Source organism: Aethalodelphis obliquidens, unplaced genomic scaffold (genome assembly GCF_003676395.1).
Source record: "Aethalodelphis obliquidens isolate GAN/ISIS:26980383/991018 unplaced genomic scaffold, ASM367639v1 scaffold5, whole genome shotgun sequence".
NCBI classification, from domain to species: Eukaryota; Metazoa; Chordata; class Mammalia; order Artiodactyla; family Delphinidae; genus Aethalodelphis; species Aethalodelphis obliquidens.
Genome location: NW_020837949.1, coordinates 70,582,366 through 70,594,428, shown reverse-complemented (window position 1 = coordinate 70,594,428; position 12,063 = coordinate 70,582,366). Strand labels below are relative to the sequence as shown.

The 12,063-nt window shown below is 36.2% G+C and overlaps 1 protein-coding gene across 34 annotated transcripts in view; it reads right to left on the bottom strand.

The window, feature by feature from the left end:
- Positions 1–11,788, bottom strand: part of HDAC9 (histone deacetylase 9) — a 581,092-nt gene extending 569,304 nt beyond the window's left edge. For 2 of the 34 annotated variants that reach the window (XM_027102615.1, XM_027102623.1), the window contains exons 1-2: positions 11,393–11,725; positions 11,099–11,161 (exon numbers count right to left, since the gene is read on the bottom strand). In XM_027102615.1, coding sequence (XP_026958416.1) covers positions 11,099–11,120 — 22 coding nt within the window. In that variant the 5' untranslated portion in view covers positions 11,121–11,161; positions 11,393–11,725. Of the gene's footprint in view, positions 1–8,603; positions 8,766–11,098; positions 11,162–11,392 lie in introns of those variants that run through there. The other 32 variants (XM_027102611.1, XM_027102603.1, XM_027102624.1 and 29 more) reach the window with 29 other exon arrangements.
- Between the last annotated feature and the right edge of the window lie 275 nt (positions 11,789–12,063).

The following is a 12,063-nucleotide window of genomic DNA, read 5'->3' as shown; positions in this document are numbered from 1 at the left end:
CTACTTCCACCCCTCTGAATTTATTTACATCTTGGCTTCTTTGAGAATACACCTGAATTGCTGTGTGTTTCCTGTTTTTGTCCATCATTCTGCAAATTCTTAACGATCAGTGGATTCCTTATATTGAGCACAAGCACAAAAATATTTATCTTTTAAAAAGATAATATGTTTTTTCAGTAAATAATTGGTAACAAAATTATGAATATTCCTACAGAGCTCTAAATTATTCATTCTAAAGCATTTTGACTAAGGTGTAATATGAAACATACCACTTTAACATTTTCATCATCTAATGATGAGTTAATAATCAGGAAACACGAAATGTAAATTTAAAAGATTAAAATCACAATTCTAATTTTAAAGCAAAATATCAATTACTAAGTTCTGCATTAAGTGCACAGTTTAAGTAAAATAAGAGAATAGCTCTCAAATGTGAAACTGTACACTTTACTGTACATGAAATCTGTTGGGCTCATCAAGAGTTAGGTATATGAAAACAACTAACAGAGGCTTGTATCAACTTTTTAAAAAATATATTAAGATTTTATTTCATCTATTTAAAATCAGTAACGTACATGAATGCATCATAATTATAATCTTTTATAGCTTTATTTTATACATTGCCACAATAAAGCCAGAAGCACAGATGATATATTTTACAGGCATTGTAATGTATTATTAAAAGTCATTTAGGATGTATATTCACCTATTTTTCCACACCTTACAGCCAACCTGTATATTCACTGTACTTAAAACATTCAATTGTCTTTCATAAACCATCTCTTAAACCCAATCTTCATGGGATTTTAAAAATAATCTATATCTACTAGAGGAATTTAATAGAATTTAGACTTACTAGCTTTAAAAATTTCTAATATTTTTCTTAATAACAGAGTCATTCTTGCAAAGTAAGAAAAGAAAAAAAAAGGTTGTGCGTGTGTGTATGGGTGTATAAAATGCCATTTTCACTGGAAGGGTCAACAGCAAGGAGCCCTGTTTATGAGCCATATTAACACCAAACAGAGAGCTTAGCAATGTCTGTTTCTAAAAATAAACCCTGAGTGTCTCATGTTGTCATCATCAACCAGAGTCTTCTGTGCTCTGTGACAGAAAGCATCAAGGCTGCCTCGCTGCCTTTCCATAAGCATTATACGTCACTATCCGAAGGCCTCCCCCTTCTGTCAGAGTGGCAGTGGTAAAAAGAATTCTGCAATCACCCTAAGCACACATTTAAACATTATTGCCCCTTAAGCAGACAGTTATCATGTTGTTTTGGCAGCAGGAAGGAATCTGTGGTTTCACTTGAATGTTATTCTTCTTTATTTAAACTACTAGAAATAACCCAAAAATGACAGAATGCTCTTTCTATAAATAATCATTCCAGTGTAGAGTTATATTAGGAGGTAACTCAGATGGCATGATAACGCCTAACAAGCTAATCTTAGACCTGCAATGCCATAAGATAGAAATACGGAGCTAAGAATAACTGACCCAAAGGAGTCAGCCTGCTAAAGAGAGCCACAGACATGTGGGCATTTGCAGATTTTAATGCATTTAATGATCTTCTGAAAGCTTCTTTCCCTTAGGAAGGCAATAAATTATGTTGGTCATTAACATGACAATCAATAATGCTTTTACAATGTATTGATTCATAAAGATGGCTTGAGATTCTCAGAGCAAATAGAATTATAAAAATCAGTTGATGGAAACCAAAGAGTTGGGTCTTGAATAACTGGATTAGCATCTAATTGGTGAATTTTATGCATAAGCCACCTATAGAACATACAATATTCATCCAAAGAAAGAAAATTTAACTCAAGATAAAGAAAAATGTAATATCAAATTGGACACTTCCATCCAATTTTCACCCAAAATTGGACCCAAATTGGACCAATATATATTCAAAATAGGCAGAATCTAAATTTTGTTAAGATCATTCTTTGGCTCAAAAATTTGACATTGCATGTTGAAAGCAAGACTTGAGTGGAGACGCAAACTTTATTAACCTCTCCTTGCCCCTATTTCTAGGTAAAGACCAGGGTGGGTATAATTCAAATACTTTGGTTGAAAGAAACTGAGCCCCACAGTGCTAACATTTGAAAAACAAACTTTCTCCAGCTAAAATACATTAATAATCGTGTTCTTTTGAAGTGGTATAAACCTTACCTTTATGCTTTGTGAGATGTTACTGTGAGCAATGGCAAACTGCATGGGGAATACTGGTTCTGTCCACAGTGTCTGCTCATTACTCCATGTATTATCAATCTCATGGAATTCTGGAGGTTGCCTTAAGTTGGTCTCAGCTCGGAATCTTGTTAACTTACTCCAATTTAAATACCAAGCTCTGGAACTGTGAAGTAAGGCTGTTCCAGAAAGCCTTTCAACAGATTTGCTTATGTGGGCTGTAAACATCCCAGGACTAAGAAGTGTACCTAGATGTTTGTCTATAAGTACAGTTGACTCCACATTTTTAGCACAAAACAGATGTGAAAAACTTTATCCTATGCTAAATATTTTTCTCTTTGAGAAAAAGTGGCAGGGACATGGTAAACAAGCACAAGTTCATACCTGACCCTGCCAGCTCCTAGCCATGATGACCATCCGTAAGTTCACTGAAACTATGTCCTCATCTGCAAAATATGCTACAACTATTGTATACCTCTTCAAGCTGTGGAGAGTATTAAATGATAAAACATGCCTGGTACAGAAAAAGCTTTGAAACATTAGCTCATTATATCAATAATAAGAATGACAATGATTTTTTTAAAAAAAAGGTGAGAATATATAGATCCAATCACTGACCTCCTAAACTGAGACTAAATAACTGGATCAGAGGGGAATGTGGCAGAAAAACCATAAAAATGTTATCTAATACTGATAATTGTTGTTTCTAATCTAAAATGAGTAGTTCCTGATATAAAATCACAGACTCAAAATACATACTTGAATTCTATTTGAAAGCAGACTCAAAAAACATCACCACAAATAAAACTTAAAATCGAGTTCAATTCACCAACAGCTTTTCTAGTTCATCCTATGTGGGGTTCCCTGAAAACTTTCTGGGTAAACATGTTTCTACTAAAGCAACAACTCCCAGGCCACAATGTAATTTAATGGAAATTCAGTGAAATTTTCCCAGGTTTCTTTTCTTGCTTGCTTTTAATTTCAAATTTTGAAAAAACTACATGACATTCTCATATTTTAACCGAGTTTGGAAATGTCGTGCCTTAGCCACCCACCAAAACTTACCTCGAATAATTGAAAATGACATCCACATGGCTACAATTGTGTCAATACTGCATATAAATTACGAATTGAACATCTCAAACACAAGTGGTAGATCATGAGGGGAAGAAGCAAAAAAGTGAAGTTCTGGGGTATTTCCAACCTTATCAACATGCAAAGAGTTTAATCATAAGTAAATGACTAGTTACACTCTGTGGTTTGGTAAATTTCCTTCTTCCTTAAATGTAGCTTTCATTGGATTTAATTATTGGGTATTTTTAAAACACCATATATAAAAGGCCCATCACTATTGAAAATTTAACATGGAAATAATGAATAGAACTGATATTTTTATAAAACATAAGAATGACTTAGTTTTGTATTTATGGAGCACCTAAACAAAATGTTCTCTGATAACACTTAAAAGTATATACGTCGTTTAGTACTGTAAAAATATTTGTTTAAATTAAATTTGTTTTGTGCAACTGACTTAGTGGAAGAAGAATAGAACTAGTGGGAACAAGGTATTTTCTTGTCCTTTCATATCCCAACTGTCAATCCCCCAAGATTACAAAAGGGAAAACTGTCCGTTGTAAGGGCATTTCGCCTCTCAAGCTAATAACCACTAGAACCTCAACTTCCTTTGAAGAATGGGATAGACCATGGCATTGACACACTGTTTTGAAGCACATGCCAAAATATCTTTGAATTTCATCTAAAGAAGGCTTGTTTTAAAAGTCATTTTCATGGGCTTTTATTCCAATTAAATTGTTTTCAAAGTATTCCAATTCAGGAAAAAAAAATGTTAAAATGTAGTTACCATTCCAGATTGTTAAAATTGTTCATTACTCTGAAAATGTAATAACTATAACAACATACTGGCAAAGAAACTGCATTCTGAATATTTTAAAGAAAACCCTCCTTAATATACCAAAAAGTTTACATATTATGACATAAATTTCTGTTAATGTTTTCTGCATCCCTCAAAGCCAACAAGAAATGAATATTTTACTCAAATTTCTAATAAATGCTTGTAATGCACCAGTTCACAATGTTGATTTTCCTCCTTTCTAAAAAAATGACTTGCAACCTAGAGGCATCCAGTCTTCTTCCACAACTAATTTCTATTCAATACTATTAAAAAATTTTATTGGTGTTTAAATGGATGCATATCTTCATGAAAATGAAGTAACACAATTCAATTGAAAGAGAAATTACATAGCCCACTTCCTTCACTTATTTGTATTTTGAGAAATTACAAACTAAAGAAAATTACAAAGAAGAAAAGTCCAACTACCAACAAACACTGTAGCAAATACTGTGGTGCCTAGCCAACATCTATTCTGCCCACCCTTTCTTCTTCCTTATAGAAACTAGATTATTAGCTGTCGCCTCCACCCTCCCTGGCTCAGTCATGGTCCTAAGGAGCTATCATAGGGGTCTCATTCTTCTTTTCAATGACTTGCTAATATATGGGCAGGTGATGCTCTTTTGGTCAATGAGTTATGAAGGAAAACCTGCTAGAGAAATTTTGGGTAAAAAACTTCCTTAAGAAAACATCCAAGAAAGCAAACTTTTCTCATCTATGTCTCTGGAATTTACCATGCATGTAGACAACGTCTGGAACTGCTACAATCAATTTGAGACTATTGGAGGAAACAGACTTAGGACGATACAAACTCTCAGGCCAGCAGAGAAGAACAGTTTGAAGAACCTGTTGATACTACTGACGCCCCTGGTGCTGCCTGAGTACCATGGTATTTCACTAAATGATTAAATTCCCTTGTCATTGTTACTTCGAATACGATTTTCTGTTACTCGCGATGGGAGACAACCTAGCTTATATACCTACTACTTACAGTTAATCACTGTTAGTATTTTGGCATAGTAGCTTCATGTGTGGGTGTGTAAGAAACACTTTAGAAAATATATGCGTATTATAAAAATTCACACACAAGGCAAAAACTCATGACAATGGAAACCAAAGTTCCCCTCCGACCACCTCCACACACAGTTTTTCCTGATTTCCTTCTACTTATATATGAATTATTCTGGGAGATTGATAAATAAAATATACTCTTATAAAATGAGATCATATCACCAAAGTTATTTTTATTTAAAAAACATTAAATTTAAATGAATTTAATAATGAAAAACTGTAACTGAAGGGACTATAAACATACTAAATGCTTCCTTCCTATATGAGGTACTATTTCCAAAAAGATATCTCTAAGATTAAATGAAGACACTACTAAAAAGAAATCAGTATTTAGATCTTTTTTTTAACCACGTGTTTCTATTTTAAGCAGCAGGGAGTCTGTCCCTGCTCAGAAAGGAGATGATATTAGCACTTTCACACATCCTTGCATTTCACCTCTCCCCAGTGCCTCATATGGATGAGAGCTTTATGAATATTTTTTCATTGCCCTACTTCATAAAATTTGCTTTCTCTCCTACAAGCACAATCTCATAGTTGTTTAAAAAGGATTCAATTTTTGCCCCATTAACCTTACTATGCTTTCTCTACTTCCGACTGAATTTCATTTTTTGCTTTTGTTCCAAGCTCATTTTTTCATTGAGTGGGTTTCCCTGTCAAGCAGTCTAGGTCATGTTTGAGAAATGTCGAACTTGCCTACCCATTTTCTCTATACTTTAATAACATCTGCCCTGGGTGGAACACTGTGTTGTACTTCTTTTTCAGCTTCAGAGATTTTTCTTCATTATCTTCTGGCACTGAGTGCTGGATAAGTTTGATAAAGCTTCTAGAGTTTCACACATTCTCTTCCTCCCCCCTCTCCCTCACTGTAGATCTTTGCCTTACCTGCCTGAACCCCTGAGGAATTATTTATCATTTGAAATTCAATAGCCCAGTTAGGCTATGTCTCTGTGATGAGCACTTGCAGCAAATTTTCCTAAAAGACGGGAGTTCTTTCAATCTGCAGACTTCTTTTTCTTTTTTCCTTTTCACTGAAATAATCTTTCTTCATTTTTACAAAGTGATCTTCTATTGCAACGTTTTGGAATATCAACTTCAAGGACATAAATAATCTTTTTGTTACACTGTCTTTGTCTTTCTTACTATTGACTTCTCTCCAATTGCTTTAATCCATTTTCCTTTTTCATCCCTCTGTCTCCAGCCTTTCCTCTTTGTTGGTAAAGATTGTCACTGGTGCCTATTGTTCCCCGCTATTTCTAATGGGTATTTCTCTTCTATAATCATCATGTTTTCATTCTAAATTTGTTTCCCTAGACCTAAAATATCCTTTTCATCCCATTCTACTGTTTTATCAATATCATCTCATCTCTGAGCTCTTATTTTATGGAATTTATTTTCCTATTTGTGGGGAGCAATTATTAGACAATTCCATGGATTCAGTGAAGTTGATTTTTTTTTTTTTTCTTGGTGGGATCTATAAGATTAGTTGGGGAAGGGTATTTCATTGCAAAGAGCTATGGGTCATTTTCCCAATTTAGAGTGTTGCTCTGAAGTCTTCATTTCTCCAGAGACATAGTGTTTGTTCACCTTCCTCCATTTCACCAGTTTCTCTTCCAGAATCCTTTCTACTATTCCTCAGTTACAAGAAAAAACACCACCGCCACCAAAAGCTGAGGATATCCACTCAGTTTGCTTCTCTCCAGATACGGGAACGTTAGTGAGAATTTTCAGGAAGTTGTCCTCTTGTCAGTAAAATTCTAAGGAGGAACAGGATTCAGGCCCTGTTAAGTCTCTCTGTTCTGATCAAAGATCCCTGCCTCCCTTTTTCCCTTAACTACCAGTTTCTGAGATATGTTGCATTAGGTCATATCATTTTCTTCGCTCAGTCAGTGCTAAGTACTGTGTATGGTGTTGGGGGTGGGTTGCTGGCTTATACTATTTTAGGGTCACTTCATCATCTATCTGTGGTGAGACATTATGTCGTACATTTACAAATTTCTCATCTCCAAAATCAAAACTCACCACTTTAAATTCAGAATTTGGGCTTATTATATTCTTGTGAGGGGTTTTATTGAATTTTCTTACTTAAAGCACATAGCAACAATTATGCCACCTGTGTCACCCACAGAAAAAGAAAATACTCATTCTTGTTCCCATCCTCAACTGGCCTACTTATATCTAGCTTTTTGATTGCTACGTATCAAATATTTCAATTGATAACAGCCTTGTAAGTGAAGATAACCTGAGTTAGAGAACAGCAAAAATAGTAATTATGGGGAATACCAGAAGTGATTCTTGACATGACAGGAGCATTTCACAGACTTACATTTTCATAATTAGATTCTGCTTTCCAAGTAGACATAAATGACTACTGAATCTAAAATGTTCCTTTTCCCTCGACAATACACACCATGGAGATAAAAGGATTCTGAAAGGGTAAAGAAACATTTTCCTCAAAAGAAATTCAGAATTTAGATTTAAATGTTTTTCTTTTGTACCCAAAAATAAGAATGCATAGTGAAAACACGACTTTTCCTTATTGTAAATGTATTTTACACTGATGCTGTACAAACTCTAGGAAATTCTTTCATAATAATCATTCCAATATTGTCTGGAAAGCTCTGCTGTCCAACGCATTAAGCAACATGCCTGGCAACAGAACACCCCGAATTCTGCCAGCTACTGCTGAGTGACCTGAGTCAATGTTTGCACATGCCTCAGCTTCTGCCAGTTATCACTTATATTGGCCCACACAGGCCACAAAAGTGGAGACCGACCTGGCAAAATGTGTCACTCGTACCAAATTCCGAGATTCAATATTATAAAGCTTTTTATTAAAAAGATATTAACAGACTACATTGTAGAACCTAATTCTACTTTAGATGTCTAGCCTGGCTGGGTCAGTATTAGGAAAAAAATGGAAGCATATAAAACACTTGCAATTTAATAGTATATAAAGAGCTCTGAAGAAAAAAGTCATCTAGCTTAATGCATAGTATCCAGCACAACTAGAAAAACAAATGGGAACTCTAAAGCAACGACTAACAACAGAACAAAGCTTTTTAAACAATTAATCTCAAGAAATCTGCTGTTGGGATCTCACTGTCCAATTACATATTCTGCAGCTTCTTTGCCTTTGACTATTAAGAAGACATTTCACAGAAAATACACACATACCCATACTACTCTGATTTAAAGTCACCATTTACCCAAGGAAAGAATTTAATTCTTATCAGAGCAGGGAAACAAAACAAAAAGCTGATTTATAAGATAACTAAAGAAAATTTATCAAAACTAAAATTCATTCCCCCATGTGACATGCAATCTAGCTCATCTGGCTCATTCAGCAAGATAGACCTTGGTATTGAAGAGCCAGAAACCCAGGTTCATTCATTAAAAATAGCAATAATAACAGTGAGTGCACACATTAATGACATGTTACCTTTGAACTTCACAGAAATGTCAAGAGGTAAGCAGGAGGACATCATTATTCTTCAGTTTACAGGTGAGTAAACCAGTTCCACAACTGGTTAACAGCAGAGCTCTAGCTAGAACAGAGCTTTCCACTCCTCAAGCAGTGCCCCCTCCACCCTGCACTGCCGCAATATATCTTTTTCTCTTTCAGATCCAAAGACTCCAACCATTTCTAAGCCTATCAATCATATCCCTACCACTGGTCCAAAAGCCAGCTGAACAAGATTTGTAGCTAAATGTGGACAAACACACCCCTAATTTAGCAATTAACTTAAAGGGCCAACCCTATTGATATGGGTCACCAGCAACCCATCACCTCCCCCTTCCCCTGTATCAGTGATACCCAAAGTTTGCTGCATATTAGAATTGCTCAGGATTTTTAAAATCCCAATGTCCAGGATGTTTCTAATACCGTTTAAATCAGAAACTCTAGGGGTGGACCCAGACATCGGTATTTTGTAAAATACTCCTGGTGACGGCACCTTTGAGAGCCACTGTCTCAGAAGTATACAATAAAAACTAGGGGAATTAAATTTAAGGGCATATAATAATATATTAAACAAAATCAAATGTTACAGGACATGGTGGGAAGAATGCAAATGTTTTTATGTTTCAAATTTTAAAAATAAATAGAACTTGGAGTTTTTCCTTATTTATATCAGACAGGTTTGGGAGTTGATGTCAATTGACATCACTTTTCGTTTAACAGCTGGTGCTTAAATGTTGCTTCCTGTAAAACTGACAATAGCACAGACAGTCTCAAGTGCTTCCCTGCTTGAAAATACTGTTGCTTTGTATAAAAATCATTAAATGTCAGGAAAATGACAATCTCAACTGAAATTGGAGTAAATTTATGTATGATTATCAAAGACGCTGAGACAGTGAAGCTTGCAAACACCTGTAGCAAGGTTCAATGCCAGCAGACAGTATCTGCTTGAAAGGTACAGCTTTGTTTCTACCACGTGAAAGAAATAGGAAACTTGTAATACAGAGGTAAGGACTAAAAGGATAAAGTGTAGTACTGAAAAGACATCTAAAATAGTAATTTTTATAGAGTTGGTGGATATTTAAAAAATAAAATGCTAAGTGACCGGTTCCATCGGAGACATTCCGGTTGACCCCTCCGCAAGCTTTTGTCAACTTTACAGCCGCAAAGATAATAAACCATAATGAAATTCTGGTACGTTTGCTTTCCATAAGCAGGCACTACTAATTAATGTAAGTCCTGTTACTTAAGTGTAAACACACCAAATTACACAAAATTGATATTTTATTCTGATTCATTGAAAAACTGGGGTCAACAGAAGGACCTTAAAATCATCCTAAGTAACCAAGGTTTAAGAAAACTTGCTTCAAACATAGATTCAGAGATGAGAAGGTGTTCAATACTAAAACAGACATTATGCCTACCTGTGGAATATTTCTTCCCATTCTAGCTCTACCAAGTAGACGCTGCTTTATGCCGCATTCTTACCATGGAAATCTAGGTGGTGATCTATAATTACGATTACGTGCACATAGGAACACAGAAGATGTGAGGGAGAACTTTAAGCCAATTTAGATGGAAGAACTCAGAAGAGAAACAAAACAAAAAGTCCCCCAAGCTTTAGGAACTAGCTGTAGGGAATAAATATGAAAAGCAACAATTACAAGTATGTGCCATCGCCCGGAGAGTCTGCTCTTTTAACAAACAGAAATTGATAAAGTTGACAAGCTTCATCTTCCATCAGCACAGCTCCTTGAAGGCACAAGCACATACACGGGGAAACTAAAAATCGGAATCTGTTACTGTTATTCTTTAAAACGTTGCACCTGCATATAACACCTTTATATGTGTGTTATGCCCTCGCATCTGCCTGACAATGTAGACTCCCCAAATGTTTTGAAGAAAATTAAAATAACCCTCTGCTAATAATAATTTTATTTCATCCTTAAGCAGTTTCATTTTGGGCTTAGGAGAAAAAGCCACAATTAAAACTACCTTCACAACTCCTGTAGCAAACACATTTCAGAAGGTAGGTCTATAAATAGATGTGCTTCTGTAGGCACACTGTAAATATAAAATCATCCGGCTAGAGGAGACTGCAATGTAAGCTGCAGCCCCGATATGAACTTACCTGATTATTTTAAAGTCCCATTAGAAAACCCTTACAATCAGTACTGATCTCCTTTTTCTAGTGGCATAGTCAGGCAAAACACCCCCAAGTACATTTTACTTATCTCAGTCCCATCCTTCATCAGAAGCTTAGAGATTTCATTCAGAAGCAGCCTGTCCCTGAGCAGACTGAATATTCACAGAAACAGTAATGGAAGGGATCTAAAACCCTCCTAGACGCCAAGAAAATAGCAACATCAACACCAAAAAGCAGCAAACCCTTAACAGAGGTGCTTTCCGGAGCTTCATTTCCCAAGTCAACCCCTTTTCACACGTAAAAGGTCTCAGTTATGAAAAAAGGGTCTTACCTGAGCTGATCATACTGTGCATTCTCTGCTGAGCCAAGAGCTGCTCTCGTCCAGCCACCCCATCTGAAGAAAAACACGAGTCAGTCTCGTAAATTGTCTGCAGCATATTCCAATCACTCTTACTTCAGCTACTGAAAGATTCATCGCTGCTCAGTGTACGGGCCCCAAGAGTTACCCTGGCTGGTCCTCCCTCCACCCCGAGGAAAAGAAGCAGAGGATCAGCTTCAACAATGGTTTCCTCTCTGTTAACACACACTTTTCAAAAGACCTGGACACTTTTCCCACGTTACCAACCTGTGTACAAAGCAGAAAGGACCGAGTGGATGCTAAGGCTCTCTGGAGTTTAGGCTACACCGGAAACTAAAAGCAGGTGGGAACTAGGAATGTGCTTCGGGGTTATTGCTTTGTCAAAATAAGTAGAAAAATATTAACTCTACCCACGAGAAAAAGAAACCAATTAAACCTGGCTTTTAGTTCCTCAGGCTGCTAGAGTTTCGTTGTGAGAACCGTCAGTCAGTCCTGCAAGTGGCTTCAGCCGGTGCCCTTCTCCTATCTGTTTGTGTGTGTCTCTTCCCCCTCTCTGGTCTCTCTCAGCTCAAGTTGGCTAAAGCTAGTGATAATGCATTTGCATATGAATCAACAACAGCATGGCCCACAGGCACAGAAATAGAACAATGGTCGGCCTGAGCCAAAAATAGGTCAAGCATGGCCGAGTGATTGGAGCCTGCATTAATGCATTTAAAAATACCCCAGCAAACCCAGCTGTCCAGCCTCTATCTTTCAAACCATAATTCTCTATTGCAGGGCCTTAAAAGCAATTAACTCTTTCCTCCCTCCAAGCTTGCTTTTACACACTGTTTCCATACTGGCGATTCGCTTCCAAAGAAAGGAAGGGGAAAAAAAAAATTAAGAATCATAGTTCTAAGAGGGCAAATGCACATACATTTCATTTCATTTTATTTTTG